General features: G+C 47.1%; 1 protein-coding gene across 1 annotated transcript in view; it reads right to left on the reverse strand.

The window, feature by feature from the left end:
* Positions 1-17,202, reverse strand: part of pou6f2 (POU class 6 homeobox 2) — an 868,195-nt gene that overhangs the window by 112,702 nt on the left and 738,291 nt on the right. The window contains exon 6 of the mRNA XM_070874822.1: positions 4,420-4,548. Coding sequence (XP_070730923.1) covers positions 4,420-4,548 — 129 coding nt within the window. The remainder of the gene's footprint in view (positions 1-4,419; positions 4,549-17,202) is intronic.

The following is a 17,202-nucleotide window of genomic DNA, read 5'->3' on the forward strand; positions in this document are numbered from 1 at the left end:
TTTTTCCCAAGGTGGATGACCTCACACTTTCCGACATTGTATTTCATCTGCCAAACCTTAGCCCATTCGCTTAACCTATCCAAATCTCTTTGCAGCCTCTCTGTGTCCTCTCCACAACCAGCTTTCCCACTAATCTTTGTGTTCATCTGCAAATTTTGTTACACTACACTCTGTCCCCTTCCCTCACACCTGACCACCTGAATTTTCTGGCTCTGCCCCACTTGCACACCTCCTTTGATGGCAGCACCCGATTTATATTCCCCCTCCATGGTTTGACATGCAACTTTTTTGGCAGTGCCCAAGAGTCATAACATTTTAATTTGCCATTGATTATTGCCACATTTTTAAATAAAAAAACAACAAATATGGAAGTGCTGGCTACAATTTTTAACTGGCAGCAATCTGAAAATAACTGTCAGTGTTGGTGAAAAGTTGTATGTGGCAGTTCAGGGCACCACATCTGAAGAAGGATATATCGGCCTTGGATGAATTTCAGCATAGATTTACTAGGGACACACCTGGACTCCAAGGGTTAAATTATGAGGACAGATTACAGAAACTAGTATTGTAGTCCCCAGAATTTAGAAGATTCATGGGTTAATTTGATCAAAGTTTACAAGATTTTAAGTGGAACTGATAGGGTAGATAGAGAGTAACTATATCCGCTGGTTGGGAAATCTACGACTCGGGGACATAGCCTAAAAATTAGAGCTCGGCCTTTCAGAAGTGAAGTTCGGAAACGCTTCTACATGCAAAGGGTGGTGGAAGTTTGGAAATATTGTCTGCAAACAGCAGTTGATGCTGGGTAAATTGTTAATTTTAAATCTGAGATTGATAGATTTCTGTTAACTAAAGTTATTAAGGGATATGGGGCAAAGGCGGGCATATAGAGTTAGGTCACAGATCAGCCATGATCTGATTGACTGGCGGAATAGGCTTGAGGGGCTAAATGACCTACTCCTGTTCCTATGTTCCTAATCCGAGCCCAGTATCTTTACCAATGGCAGGTGGGGACTCCTTGTATTTACAGGAACAATACCAGTGACAGGCAGGAACTTTCTCTGTATTTAACGGAGCTGTACCAGTGACAGGCAGGGACTCTCCGCTTATTTAGAGGAACTGTACCATTGACAGGTATTATGATTGTACTATTTGCAGGAAGTGTAGACAAGTGTAATGTAGTAGATGTAATATACTTGGATTTTCATAAGGTCTTTGATAAGGTACAGCATAGTAGACTCATGACTAGGATCAGAGCATGTGGAGTCAGGGGACAAGTAGCAGAATGGATAGCAAGCTGGCAACAAAGCAGAAAACTGAGAATAAGGGTTAATGGTAGTTACTCAGACTGGTGGAAGGTGGGAAGTGGTGTTCCACAGGGATCAGTGCTAGGACCACTGCTGTTCACCATTTACATAAACGATTTGGACTTGGGAATCCTAATAATTTCAAAATTTGCGGATGACACCAAATTGGGGGTATTGTTAATACAAAGGAAGACTGAGCTAAATACAAGAAGACGTTAATAATCTTGCAGAATGTGTATGTAAATGGAAAATAAATTTCAATATAGATTAGTGTGAGGTGCTGTATTTGGTTAGGAGGAATATGAAGGCCATAAATGCCTTGGCACATAAGTCCCCAATCTTTACTGACGCAGGTTTTGTGAACGGGGGAGGGTTGGAGTTTTGTTCGGGAAACCATGAAGTCTGGATTTCCCCGCATAGTTTGGAATTTTGACTCCACAGCGTGTTTTTTTTAAGCTGTTCCCTGCTCGGAAGCCAGCCTGATTTACAGGCTTGGCTCCCTGCCGGGCGGCGAATGCTCCAAAGGAAGCCACAGCCAGGAGCAGTTGGGTTAGTGGGAGGGTGGGAGTTGTGGTCTACATCTTGGGGGGAAGGCTGTCACCGATCCCCGAGGAGGTGGGGATTGGTTGCTGATATCGGAGGGGGAAGGTGAGTCCGGATCTTGGGGAAGGTGGTCGCCAATCCCCAGCAAGGGTCCTATACCGAGGAAGGTGGGGCCTGATCCCAGGGTGATCGCCGATCCCTGTGGAGATGGGGGGGCGTTCCAATACAGGGGTGGGAGGGGGTGTCGCCGATACCGGGATGCGGGGAGGGTGTCTGGATCTTCGGTGGAGGTGGGTTCCGATACTGGGGTGAGGGGGTCTGATGTTTGCCGAAACCATGGGAGAGGTGGGTGTCAATTCCTGGGTGGGAGTCCGATACTGGGGGGCCGATCACGGGGATGTGGTCCGATCTCCAATCCAAGGAGATCCGATCGTGGGAGGGTCCTTAGATCCAGGGGAAGGGTGGGATCTGATGGCGTGCAGGGAAGAAGGTAAGTTTGGGAGTCTGGGAGGGAGTACTCCTACTCCTCCTGGCCCACATGCAATGCTGAAAAGGTACTTACCTTTTCCATGAAGCAGTCTTCAGCTCCCTTTAGTTGCAGGGTTACCCGAGGCCTGGGAAACTCAGCCAACCAGGGTTAAACCTGGAATGTAGGGTAAATGCAGGGAAGATGTTTCCCCTGGCTGGGGAGTCTAGAACCAGGGGTCACAGTCTCAGAATAAGGGGTTGTACATTTAGGACTGAGGTGAGAAATCTCTTCACTCAGAGGGTGGTGAATTTTTGGAATTCTTTACCCCGGAGGGCTGTGGAGGCTCAGTCGTTGAGTATATTTAAGATAGAGATCAATAGATTTTTGGACAATAAGGAAATTAAGGGTCATGGGGATAGTGCAGGAAAGTGGAGTTGAGGTAGAAGATCAGCCATGATCTTATTGAATGGCGGAGCATTCTCGAGCGGCCGAATGGCCTGCTCCTGCTCTTATTACTTATGTTCTTAGGTACAAGAGGAAGAAAGGAATAGAAGGGTACAAGGGCTAGATGAAATAGAGTGAGAGGAGGCTCACATGGAGCAACTGCCAACATAGACCAGATAGGCTTAATGGACGATTTTTGTGCTGGAAATTCTATGTAGTATGCCCAGAATCTGGCAAACCTAGCATAGTATCTGGCACATTTAGTCCACTATCTTGCAACCCTAGCCCAGTATCTGGCAAATCTAGCCCAGTATTTGGCAACTCTTGCTCAGTATCTGGCAACCCTAGCCCAGTCTCTGGCAACTCCGGCCCAGTATCTGGCACTTTTAGCCCAGTACCTGGAAACTATAGCCCAGTATTTGGCAACCCTAGCTTAGTATCTAGCAACCTTAGCCCAGTATCTGGCAACTCTATGCTGCCTCAGAGAGTTGTGGAAGCTGGACATTGAATAAATTTAAGACAGAAATAGACAGTTTCTTAAAAGAATGGCGGAGCAGCTCGAGGGGCTGTATGGCCTATTCCTGTTCCTATTTCTTATGTTCTTATGTTCTTATATATCTAGCTGATATTAAATTCTTCATAACAGGAATTGTGTAGGTGCAGATCAGGAGAATTTAATTTTTTTGTGTCTTCAGTCAGTTGTACCAGCAATGGCAGAGAGCAATCTGTCGGAGCAAGGTTTGAGGGCTGTAATGAAATATCTGCCACAATAAATGCCGCTCCTCTTCCACCCAAGTGCTGTGGAATAGAGCTACCAGTGCTTCATCCAGTCAGGAGATGGTACTCCAACACTTACTGATCAACAATTCAGGGTTGGGCTTGCCTTCTGAAAACAAGCATAAAACCTGCAAAATATGTCATCCTAAATGATTGTTATCACATTTAGTACCTTATAAACTTAAAACTCGTCAGCCACAGCTTTAAAGCCTACAGATTGCTGCTGAATCATTTTAAACAGAACATGCATAAACAGAAACATCACTTTTAAGGAGCTTCCAAATAGAAATTAATACAGAATAAAGGTTGAGATAATAAAGGGATAGTGTGGCCAGCATGTTGTTGAGACAATCTTCCTATAATATCTGTTGTGTGCACCTGAGATAGGATGATTCATTAGATCAGGCTCCAGGATGACAAGGTTCATCGTTCAACTCTCTGAGTACTGATGGAACAATTCTGAATCTGCCCAATAAATATGACAAGGTCAGCAATTTACTGTTGCTCAAGGTATATCTTTGCTTATATTAGATTTTTCTCAAAGGATACTATGTGTGTGTATACGTCAATATTGTCTCAATGTGGCGATACTGTAATAAGCACCAACAAAAAATATGCCAAAATCTTAATATTAAACATTATCTTTTTATATTCGTTATATCTAATGATCACAAAATAAATCAACTTGGATATTTAACAATTTACCCTCTCCAAAATAGATTCCCTGTAATATTGACATAATTTTTTTTTGTTCCTTTGGCTCTGCTATGAAATTATGTTGAGTTTTAATCCATCAAGTTGAGTATGTTTCAAAGATTGTTTTACATAGCCAAGACTGTTTTTTATGCATTACTAAGAATTCAAAATACCTAGACTCACCTGGCCTTGTGCATTAGTGACTAGCTGAGAAGTCATCCCTTGAAGGCTGGAGAGAGCAGTGCTGAAGGCCTGGGAGCCAGCTATGGAACCCATTGCTGCTGCTTGACTTGCCAAAGGGTTGTTAACCAGCTGAAAAAACAACAGCAATGGCATTAGTCTGCAGCCCGTTGTAAAAGCATTTAAATGTAACTGTGGTTTCTAATATGTCCTTACTATACAGTATAAATGCACACGAGGCCCATACTTGAGAGAAGATCACTCTGTGACCAGTAACCTTTATTAGCCAGCACTGAAGTGATGAAGGTGGTGGAGCTTCCCCTTTTATACCTGAAAGTCCAGGTTAGGAGTGCCTCCCACAAATTCACCACCTAGAGATCAGTGTTCTCACGGTGTACAACTTAGGTCAGTTTATACATGGATTACAATGACAGTTGAATACATGACATCACCTCCCCCCCAAAGTCTTATTGGGATCACAGGTTAAGTCTCTCTGGTGGTTTACGCTCCCTTGTAGAGCGCCTGAGTTGGGGCTCTGGTTGTTGGGCGCTGGCCTGAGTGTCTGCTGTTTGCAGTGCCTCAGGCCTGTCCGGACTGCCCACAGTGACTGGGCTCTCCTCCACTTGGTTCCGCTGTTCGGTCACCTGTGGTGGAGTGAACTCTACATCGTGTTCTTCCTCTGCTTCTTCTATGGGGTTGCTGAACCTCCTTTTTGTTTGATCCATGTGTTTGCGGCAGATTTGTCTATTGGTGAGTTTAACTACCAGAATCCTATTCCCCTCTTTGGCAATCACAGTGCCTGCGAGCCATTTGGGCCCTGCAGCGTAGTTGAGGACAAAGACAGGGTCATTGACATCAATACATCGCGCCCACGCATTCCCGTCATGGTAGTTACATTGTGACTGGCGCCTGCTCTCAACAATTTCTTTCATGGTGGGGTGTATAAGGGATAACCTGGTTTTGAGCGTCCTTTTCATTAGCAGCTCTGCGGGTGGAACCCCTGTGAGCGAGTGTGGTCGAGATCTACTGGCCAACAGGAGGCGTGATAAGCGGCTTTGTAGGGAACCCCCTTGGATTCTGAGCATCCCCTGTTTGATTATCTGCACTGCTCGTTCCGCCTGGCCGTTTGAGGCCGGCGTGAACGGTGCCGTTCTGACATGGTTGATACCATTTCCTGCCATGAAGTCCTGGAATTCAATGCTTGTAAAGCACAGGCCATTGTCGCTGACCAAGACGTCCGGTAGACCATGGGCAGCGAACATTGCTCGTAGACTTTCTACCGTGGCAGAGGATGTGCTTGAATTGAGACTGTCACACTCGATCCATTTGGAGTAGGCGTCTACTACAACCAAAAACATTTTTCCCATGAAAGGACCTGTGTAGTCCACATGGATGCGTGACCATGGCTTGGCGGGCCAGGACCAGGGGCTAAGGGGGGCTTCCCTGGGTGTATTGCCCAGCTGGGCACACGTGTTGCACCTGCGAACACGAAGTTCCAGGTCTGCATCTATCCCTGACCACCAAACGTGTGACCTGGCAATTGCCTTCATCATGACAATGCCTGGTTTCTCATTGTGGAGTTCTCTGATAAACACCTCTCTGCCCATCTGGGGCATGACTACTCGGTTTCCCCACAGTAGGCAATCGGCTTGAATCAAGAGTACATCCTTGCGCCTGTGAAATGGTTTGAATTCCTCAAGGCATGCCCCGTACGTGCCTGCCCAGTCCCATTCAGGACACATTTCTTGACTAAAGACAGTAGCGTCCCCAGACTTTGATCTGACGGGCTGTCACGGGTGAGCCTTCGCTTTCGAAAGCTTCAACAGCCATGACCATCTCAGCAACATGCTTGGTTGCCCCCTCGGTGGTGGCTAGTGGGAGCCTGCTGAGTACATCGGCGCAGTTTTCAGTGCCCGGTCTGTGCCGAATTGTATAGTCATAGGCGGCTAACATGAGTGCCCACCTCTGTATGCGGGCCGATGCGTTTGCATTTATGGCCTTGTTGTTGGCCAAAAGGGACGTTAGGGGTTTGTGATCTGTCTCCAGCTCAAATTTCCTGCCAAACAGGTACTGGTGCATTTCTTTTACTGCATATACACATGCAAGCGCTTCCTTTTCTACCATCCCGTAGCCCTGTTCTGTCTGGGACAGACTTCTGGGGGCATAAGCTATCGGCTGTAACTGACCCTTGACATTAACATGCTGCAACACACACCCGACCCCATAGGACGACGCATCACCCATTAAAACAAGTTTCTTACATGGGTCATATAGCATTAACAGATTGTTGGAGCATAACAAATTTCGTGCTCTATCAAAAGCCCTTTCCTGGCTGTCCCCCCAGACCCATTCCGACCTTTGCGTAGGAGCATGTGAAGCGGTTCTAACAACGTGCTCAATTTGGGAAGAAAGTTACCAAAATAGTTCAGGAGTCCCAGGAACGAACGCAGCTCCGTCATGTTACGGGGTCTGGGTGCTCTCTGGATTGCTTCTATTTTGGACGCAGTTGGTCTGATCCCGTCTGCTGCTACCCTCATCCCCAAGAATTCTACCTCTGGAGCTAGGAAGACGCACTTCGCCTTTTTCAGTTGCAGACCTACCCGGTCCAGTCTGCGTAGCACCTCCTCCAGGTTGCGGAGGTGTTCTTCAGTATCACAACCCCCATGATGAGGATGTCGTCTTGAAAAACCACTGTCCTTGGAATCGACTTGAGGAGGCTTTCCATATTTCGTTGAAAGATTGCGGCAGCCGAGCGAATCCCAAACGGACATCTGTTGTACTCAAACAACCCTTTGTGTGTTGTGATGGTGGTCAGCTTCATCGACTCACTCACCAGCTCCTGGGTCATGTAAGCTGATGTCAGGTCCAATTTTGAAAAAAGTTTGCCACCGGATAGCGTCGCAAAGAGGTCCTCTGCTCTCGGTAGCGGGTACTGGTCTTGGAGTGACACCCGATTGATGGTGGCCTTGTAATCGCCACATATCCTGACCGACCCATCCGCCTTGAGCACTGGCACAATCGGGCTCGCCCAGTCACTGAATTCGACCCGAGATGATGCCTTCCCTCAGCAGGCGGTCCAATTCGCCTTCTATCTTTTCCCGCATCACGTACGGCACCGCTCTGGCCTTGTGGTGTACTGACCTGGCGTCTGGATTTATGTGAATCACTACCTTGGTCCCCATGAAAGTGCCAATTGCCGGGTTGAAATAGTGAGTCAAATTTGTCCAGGACCTGTGAGCATGATATTCGCTCCACAGAAGAAGTTGCATTGACATCGCCCCATTTCCAGTTCATGACAGCAAGCCAACTCCTCCCCAGCAGTGTGGGACCGTCCCCCGGGACAATCCAGAGTGGCAAGCTGTTCTCCGAATCTTTGTGGGTCACGACTACCGTGGTGCTGCCCAACACCGGAATGATCTCCTTTGTATATGTCAGTAGCTGTGCGTCAATCGGTAATAATTTTGGCCTCCTGGTCTTGGACACCCACAACTTGTCGAACTGTTTGATACTCATCAGGGACTGGCTGGCCCCCGTGTCTAGCTCCATTGATACTGGGATGCCATTGAGGAGCAAGCACTTTCATCATTATCGGTGGCGTCCTGGTGTATGAATTGTATATGTGCTCCACATGAACTCGCTGAACTTCAGCTTCCAGCGATTTCCCCCAGTGTCCATTTGGCCTCGTAGGGCTTACATCGGGCCCATCCTTCTCGTATATCAAACTGGCTACAGGCTTCCTGCACATATGCGCCAAGTGACCGCTGACGTTACAGTTTCTGCAGGTATATTACTAATACCTGCAAGCTCTGGCTGTGTGTTTGCCTCCACACCTCCAACATGAGTCGTTGTTGGAAACAAAAGGTCCATTACCAGTCGATCGTCTCTGACTGTCTCTGTAACTGTCCTTAAGAGCACCATTGACAGGTGTTGATGGCCCCATTACTGGCCGCATTGTCCCTTGCGATGGCATGAATCGCCATTCAGCTAGCCATTGTCTCTGTTGAATTCCCCCTTTGGGTTCGACTACATGCTCGGGCATGTCCGATTCACCCTGCCTGCCTGGAGAACTGTGTCCCGCGTTAACAATGTTGACTCCCTGTCCATTTGCTACATTTAAACCAAGATTTTTGTCAAACATCATTCTGGTCTCTTCTTCCCTTGAGATAAATGTCTGGGCTATCAGAGCCGCCGCTTCCAAGGTCAAATCTTTAGTCTCAATCAGTTTCCTGAAAACCCCAGCGTGCCCAATAAAAAAGTCTCGCAGCATCTCTGCTCTGCATGCATCTGGGAACTTACATAGGCTCGCCAGTCGCCGGAGGTCTGCCACGAAATCTGGAACGCTTTGCCCTTCTCGACGCCGGTGTTTGTAAAACTGGTGTCTCGCCATGTGCATGCTGCTCGCCGGTTTAAAGTGTTCTCCGATCAACTTACTGAGCTCTTCAAAAGTTTTGTCTGCCGGCTTCTCTGGCGCTAGAAGGTCCTTCATCAGGGAGTACATTCTGGATCCACAAACCGTCAGGAGATGAGCCCTGCGTTTGTCGGCCGAATCCTGTCCCACCCATTTATTGGTGACGAAACTTTGCTGTCGTCATTCAATAAAATCATCCCAATCATCACCACCACAGTACCTCTCGTCTGTGTTGCTAGTGGCCATGCTCGCGTGGTTTAAATCCCAGTTTCTCGTCGCCAATAATATGTCCTTACTATACAGTATAAATGCACACGAGGCCCATACTTGAGAGAAGGTCACTTTGTGACCAGTAACCTTTATTAGCCAGCACTGAAGTGATGAAGCTTCGTCTTTTATACCTGAAAGTCCAGGTAAGGAGTGTCTCCCAGAAGTTCACCACCTAGTGGTCAGTATTCTCACAGTGTACAACTGAGGTCAGTTTATACATGGATTACAATCACAGTTGAATACATAACAGTTTCAATATGGATTTCACACCAGGATCTCCTTTTAAAAGCCAAAATTTGTTACCCTGTGCATGACTTTTACAATTGTGCCTCATCAATTGTGTCATTTCCAACTATAAACATAAACTTCCCAAATAAATACCTGTGGTATTTGTAATAAATTCAATTCTAACATCACAGTAGCCTTGAGACTGCCAACAAGTTGAAGATGTATTTAAAGAACTCAAATATGTGATGAGAAGTCTGGTTTGTATTGCATTCTTAACATTTCTATTCTTTCTTTTCCCTTTGTCCCAGTGTTGTGTGAGTTTGAATGCTTATTCTGTTACTCTTGTATAGAAGCTCGTGGCTTTAGTTGTATTTTTTTGTCCAAAGGAGGTCACGTGTCAGGCCCCATAGCTTTGACAACAAAAGGAATTCACGTACTAACACACTGTAGTAACCTGACCTGTCAAAACCTACAAACTACTTTGACTCTGAATTATTGCACGTCTTTGGTGGCCCAAGGCCAAAGCAGGTTTATAGCTTATGTAAGACCTTGACTTAGAAACATAGAAACATAGAAAATAGATGCAGGAGTAGGCCATTCGGCCCTTCTAGCCTGCACCACCATTCAATGAGTTCATGGCTGAACATGCAACTTCAGTACCTCATTCCTGCTTTCTCACCATACCCCTTGATCCCCCTAATAGTAAGGACTTCATCTAACTCCTTTTTGAATATATTTAGTGAATTGGCTTCAACAACTTTCTGTGGTATTCAACAACTTTCTGTGGGACTTGCAGGACATGCTCCAATTTCAGCAGCATCAATTATGCATTTTTGCTGAAAAGCTTAAATGCCTTGAATTTATGTTAATTATTAGCAACATATATTTTAGCATCTTAAAGGTGGAATTAGTCCATAATTACTGAAACTATTCAATACACCTCACAGTTATCTCGCATTGCTTTGGCCATAATGTGGAAAAGCAAATTAAATGTTATTTCAGATATTTTGCTTAATAATACAACAAACTAAGGGAGGCTTTTCAGTTCTGTGGATTTTGCCAATGCTGCTTAATATTATTTCATATTAAAAATTTACAGACCACTCTTTTCACAGATAAAAAAAATGAGTGCATATTTGTAAGCTGTCAGGGAATTTAGTGCTCAGAAGGGCACAAGCACATTTTAATAATACACTGAAGTCTTTGGGAAGCTTTTAATCATTTCACTAAAAGACCCTTGAGAGTTACCAAATGTATGAAACTAGGTTTACGCTCCATTATATATAACTTGCATTGCAGTTTTTTTTGTTTAGTTTGATTAAATTAACTTTGAATTCACTGTGCAACTTTCCACTCACTTTTACCACTATATAGCACATTTATTAATTATCGGCTGTTTTTCTAACACAGAACATTAGGCCGTACCGCCAGCTAGTAGTTGATGTGTTGGGTTAATATGTTGGAGCTCTGATGTTCTTATGTCACAAAAACACGGCCACCATTCTCCACACATTGGCCGAGAAATTCTACCTGCGCCCAAAACTGCACTTTAGGCCTCGTTCAAATGGTACTGCCAAACTGCGGGTGACAAATGGGCCTTCTGCTGTAGCTTGCTATTCGAGGAAAGTGGGAGTTTGGCTAGCTCCTATGTTGAGCCGGTCGGCAGGTCAGGTCTGGGCGGGTTGGTGATTCCCTGAGGTGGGGCCTTGAATGCTCTAGCAATGGGCCAGAGTGTTTTTGTAAGCCTAAGGGGAGCCCTTCTGCTGAAACTGAAAATTTCCTGGGACTCTTTTTGAGTGGCCTCCAGCGGGTGTCATGTTTGTAACCTTCACATAACTGTAACCTTTATGTAACAACACTGTACACTGTATACACCTGAGAAATGCACACATTGACTACAGGGGGTGAACTTGTGGGAGACACTCCTTACCTGGTCATCCAGGTATATAAAGGGAGGTCCCACGCAGGGTCATCACTTCTTGGTCCTGTGAATAAAGGTACAGGTCACAGAGTGACCTTGTCTCCAGCATGTGCCTCGTGTTGATTTGCTGTAGTGTGTAAGGACACAACATTTGACGATGAGAAACGGGAATCAACGACTCAAGAGTATAGCCACCGGTAGCACGGAGGAACGGTACTGTGTTGGTGAGGACTGGGACGATTTCGTTGAGAGGCTCCAGCAGCGTTTCGTCATGAAGGACTGGCTGGGAGTGGCACGGGCTAACAAGCGAAGGGCGCATCTACTGACCAGCTGTGGACCTAAGACGTACGCGCTGATGAAAGACCTGCTCGCACCCGAGAAGCCGGCGGACAAGACCTTCGAGGAGCTCAGCAAACTGATCGGTGAGCACCTCAAACCGGCGAGTAGTATACACATGGCCCGACACCAATTCTATACGCACCGACGTCGGGAAGGGCAGAGCATACCGAACTTTGTTGCAGACCTTCGGCGCTTGGCCAGCCTCTGTAAGTTCACAGGCGCCTGCAGGGGGAGATGTTACAGGATTTCTTCATTGAGGGCATTGGTCATGCCGGGATTTTTAGGAAGCTAATTGAGACCAAGGACTTAACCTTGGAAGCAGCGGCGTTGATGGCTCAAACCTTCATGCGGGGGAGGAGGAAACCAAGATAATATACGCGCGCAACTCTGCTCCAACGTGACAATGGAGCAGGGAGTTAACATGGTAAACGCGACTCAGAACCCCGCAGGCAGGCAAGGGCAATTCAACACCAACCAGGCAGTAACAGACTCTAGGGTGGGCCCGCAACAGAGACAATGACAGTTTGAACGGACATTTACACCATCACAAGGGACACTACATCCCGGGATGGGACCATTGACACTCACAAACAGAGTGCTTAAGAGTAATCAAAGAGACAATCAGAGAGGAATGCCTGGTAACAGCTCTTTTGTTCACAACAATCTCAGCTCATGCTGGAGGTGCGGAGACCTGCCGGTTTCAACAATTCATCTGCAGAAATTGTAACTTGAGTGGACATTTAGCCAGGATGTGCAGGAAGCCCACAGTGAGGCTGGTTTACGAAGTGGATGAACCACAAGAGGAGTCTGCAAGGCAGGGGTATGCCTGGGACACAGCAATGGACGCTGAAGTTCAGCGGATTCAGGTGGCAAACATCCACAGTTCATACACAAGAATGCCACCTAAGATGATGAGAGTACTGTTAAGCGGCATTCCGGTACGCATGGAGCCAGCCAGTCACTTATGAGTGTCCAACAATTCAAGAAACTGTGGCCACTCAGAGCTAGAGACCCAAACTTGAACGCATTGACATGCAATTACGGACGTACACCAAAGAGATCATTCCAGTGCTCGGCAGTGCAATGTTGGTGGTCACACATAATGGATCTCAGAACCAGCTGCCACTCTGGATTGTCCCGGAAAATGGTCCCGCGCTTTTGGGGAGGAGCTGGCTAGCCGAGATGAACTGGAAATGGGGGATGTGCACGCCATTTCATCTGTGGAGCGAAGTTCATGCTCATAGGTCCTACAAAAGTTTGAGTCATTATTTCAACCAGGGGTCGGGACTTTCAAAGGCACCAAAGTAGTGATACGCATCACCCTGGGCGCCACACCAGTGCACCTCAAAGCCAGAGCTGTGCCGTATGTGATGCAGGAGAAAATTGAGAGTGAGTTGGACAGGTTGCTAAGAGAGGGCATAATTTCGCCCGTCGAATTCAGCGACTGGGCAAGCCCCATCGTCCCTGTTCTAAAAACGGATGGCTCAGTCAGGATCTGTGGCGACTACAAGGCCACCATCAACCGAATGTCCCTTCAGGACCAATACCCGCTTCCGAGAGCGGAGGATCTTTTTGCCATGCTGGCAGGCGGCAAGCTGTTCACCAAGTTGGACCTCACTTCGGCCTACATGACCCAGGAACTGGCCGAAGAATCCAAGCTATTGACCACCATTACCACGCACAAGGGGCTGTTTGTCTTCAACAGGTGTCTGTTTGGCATTCGTTCAGCAGCCGCTATCTTTCAGAGGAACATGGAAAGCCTGCTCAAATCCATCCCTGGAACAATCGTATTTCAGGACGACATTCTTATCACGGGTCGAGACACTGAGGAACACCTCCACAAACTGAAGGAGGTGCTACGCCGACTGGACCGGGTAGACCTGCGACTAAAGAAGTCCAAGTGTGTGTTTTTGGCCCCAGGGGTCGAGTTTTTGGGCAGGTGGGTTGCCGCAGATGGGATCCGGCCTACCAAATCAAAAACAGAGGCGATCCGTCGCGCACCCAGGCCCGGCAACACATCGGAGCTGCGTTCATTTCTGGGACTAATGAACTATTTCGGGAACTTTCTGCCGAACTTCAGTACATTGTTGGAGCTGCTACACGTGCTCCTGCGTAAGGGATGCGATTGGTTTTGGGGGGACTGTCAGGAATGGGGCGCAGAACATGCTTTGTTCTAATAAGTTATTGACCCTGTACGACCCCTGTAAGAAATTGGTTTTGACATGCGATGCATCATCCTATGGGGTTGGATGCGTGTTGCAGCAGAGTAATGATGAGGGCCAACTTCAACCTGTGGCTTATGCCTCCAGGTCGCTCTCCCAAGCAGAAAGTGGGTATGGGATGGTTGAAAAGGAAGCACTTGCATGTGTCTACGGGGTGAAAAAGATGCACCAGTACCGTTTTGGCAGAAGGTTCGAGTTAGAAACAGATCACAAGGCATTAACATCCCTGTTGTCCGACAGCATTAACATCCCTGTTGTCCGACAGCAAAGCTGTCAATGCCAATGCGTCAGCTCGTATACAGCGATGGGCTCTCACGCTGGCTGCGTATGACTACACCATACGGCACCAGCCAGGCACCGAAAATTGCGCTGATGTGCTCAGCAGGCTTCCACTGGCCACCACTGGGGGGGCAGCGGAGCAAAGCGCGGAGATGGTCATGGCTGTCGATGCCTTTGACAGCGCAGGCTCCCCCATCACAGCCCACCAGATCAAAACCTGGACAAACAGAGATCCCCTCTTATCTCTGATTAAGAAATGTGTCCTGACTGGGGATTGGGCGCCTGCACACGGAGCATGCCTTGAAGAGGTGAGACCGTTCCACAGACGGATGGATGAACTCTCCATCCAAGCCAACTGCCTACTATGGGGCAGCCGGGTAGTCATGCCCCAGAAGGGTAGGGAAGCATTCATCAGGGAACTCCACAGCGAGCACCCAGGCATTGTGCTAATGAAGGCCATTGCCCGGTCACATGTATGGTGGCCAGGAATTGATGCAGACTTGGAACGCTGTGTTCGCAGGTGCACAACGTGTGCCCAGCTGGGCAATGCCCCAGGAAGGCCCCACTCAGCCCTTGGCCCTGGCCCACCAAGCCATGGTCACATATTCACGTAGACTATGCGGGCCCGTTCATGGGAAAAATGTGCCTCATTGTTTTTGATGCGTACTCGAAATGAATCGAGTGCATCATATTGAATTCGTGCACGACATCCACCACAGTGGAGAGTCTGCGTGCGGTCTTTGCGACCCATGGCTTGCCGGACACCCTAGTTAGCGACAACGGCCCGTGTTTCACTAGCTATGAATTCCGGGAGTTCATGTCGGATAATGGCATCAAACATGTCAGGACAGCGCCGTTCAAGCTGGCTTCCAATGGCCAGGCGGAATGTGCGGTCCAAATCATAAAGCAAGGCATGCTTCGGATTCAAGGAGCCTCCCTTCAATACCGTCTATCGCGCCTCCTGCTGGCCTACAGGTCCAGACCGCACTCACTCACGGGAGTGGAACTCCTCATGAAACGTACACTTAAAACTCGGCTGTCCCTCATTCATCCAGTCTTGTCAGACATTGTTGAGGGAAAGCGCCAGTCCCAAAATGAGTGCCACGACCGTAACTCAAAGGGGAGATGGATAGAAATCGATGACCCTGTATTTGTCCTTAATCACGCTGTGGGGCCCAAGTGGCTCGAGGGTACTGTAATTGGTAAAGAGGGGAATAGGGTCATAGTGGTCAGACTCAACAATGGGCACATATGCCGCAAGCATCTGGACCAAGTAAAAAAAAAGGTTCAGCATGGACACTGAGGAATCTGAGGAACATCATGATGCTGCCCACACCACTGCCAGAGAACGAGCAACAAGAACCATCAGCAGCATGCACAGTCCCTGCGGCCAGCCCAGACGAGCCGGAATCACCACAGGTGACAAAGGCGCATGCCAAGGCTCAACAACCAGAGCCCCAACTGTGGCGCTCTACGAGAGAGCGTCGATCGCCTGAAAGACTCAATCTTTGACCCAAAGACGTTGGGGGGAGGTGATGTCATGTTTGTAACCTTCACATAACTGTAACCTTTATGTAACAACACTGTACACTGTATACACCTGAGAAATGCACACCTTGACCACAGGGGGTGAACTTGTGGGAGACACTCCTCACCTGGTCATCCAGGTATATAAAGGGAGGTCCCACACGGGGTCATCACTTCTTGGTCCTGTGAATAAAGGTACAGGTCACAGAGTGACCTTGTCTCCAGTATGTGCCTCGTGTTGATTTGCTGTAGTGTGTAAGGACACAACAGCAGGCACTTTAGGGTTTGCTGGTTAGAATGCTTTGCGCCTGATACATCTGGGTGGAGATATGTGGCGCAAGCTCCACTCATTTATAACTTGAATTTCACATTCAAATTGAATATTTAAGGATCCTAACGCCTGTTTCAGGTGGGCGCCCTGGACAACGAAAAGTCACCCGAGCCAATATGGCATTCGGCACATTTCTGGCACATTTCTGGCACAGTTCAGCGCAGCAGATCACAACGTAAAAATTAGAGGTCTAACACCAATGTTACGTTGGAAAATCAGACATCCATGAGTTGAATTTCTCCCCCACTGAATTCCTAATTTCAGGTGTACAGTCAGCGGAACCACAGATCAAAGGTCGGGTCCTTCACACAGGGAAAGGTGGAAGCTCAGAGGGAGAACCATTCCATCGTCGCCCACCTTCAGGGAACCATTTAAAAACTAGCATTGGTAGAAGCTTAGTGGCATGATTGCCCTTCTTGACAGAATGCAATTGCATAGGGGAAATTTAATGAGAGTAAGATGGAGAATTAAAAAAAAAAAATTACAAGAGCAAAGTGTGGGCGAGATTATAACAACCGACTCCATGTTCACTCTTTACAATAATAGAGGGATATGATCTTGTTTTTTTGTACTTTACAATGAACATAGTAGCATCATCAACATAACAACAATAAATAACAGCAGAAAATGCTGGAAATACACAGCAGCTCAGGCAGAATCTATTGAGTGAAAAACAGAGTTAACATTTCATGTCAATGACCTTCCTTCAGAAATGGAAAAAGTTAGATATTGTGATATTTCTAGAGAGCACACAGCACACACACAGCCTAAGATGGCAGAAGGTTCCAGAAATCACCTGTCAGATGACCTGGTCTGTTTATTATTAACAACATTGGCTGCAGTAACACAGGAGTCCATATTGTGGAGCCATAGACATTACACTTCTCCCTCCTTAATGAAGAAGTTATTGTAACAAATAATCATCATACATAACTTGCATGGTTATACATAACAAAAGATATGGACTTACTTTTGCCGTATTTACAAATCAAGCTTAACCACTTATTTTCTGTTTCAAAGAGGATACCTTTGCTTTCGAACAGAACCTTCCAAACATGGTATCGAATTTAAACTCATTCAAGGCTGATCCAGAGGAAGGTTTTCCTCCAGGGGATGCCCTTGATTTCCAATTGAACTTTCTCTAACTTCAGACTGTTTGTTTGCCTGACTCGGACTCAGACTTAAATTCTGACTTTCTCTTGGATTTGTTTCCAGTACATTGGATGTAGGATATGCTACTGGTGTATCAAAACTATCTGAT

Source organism: Pristiophorus japonicus, chromosome 1 (assembly GCF_044704955.1).
Source record: "Pristiophorus japonicus isolate sPriJap1 chromosome 1, sPriJap1.hap1, whole genome shotgun sequence".
In the NCBI taxonomy this organism is placed as follows: domain Eukaryota; kingdom Metazoa; phylum Chordata; class Chondrichthyes; family Pristiophoridae; genus Pristiophorus; species Pristiophorus japonicus.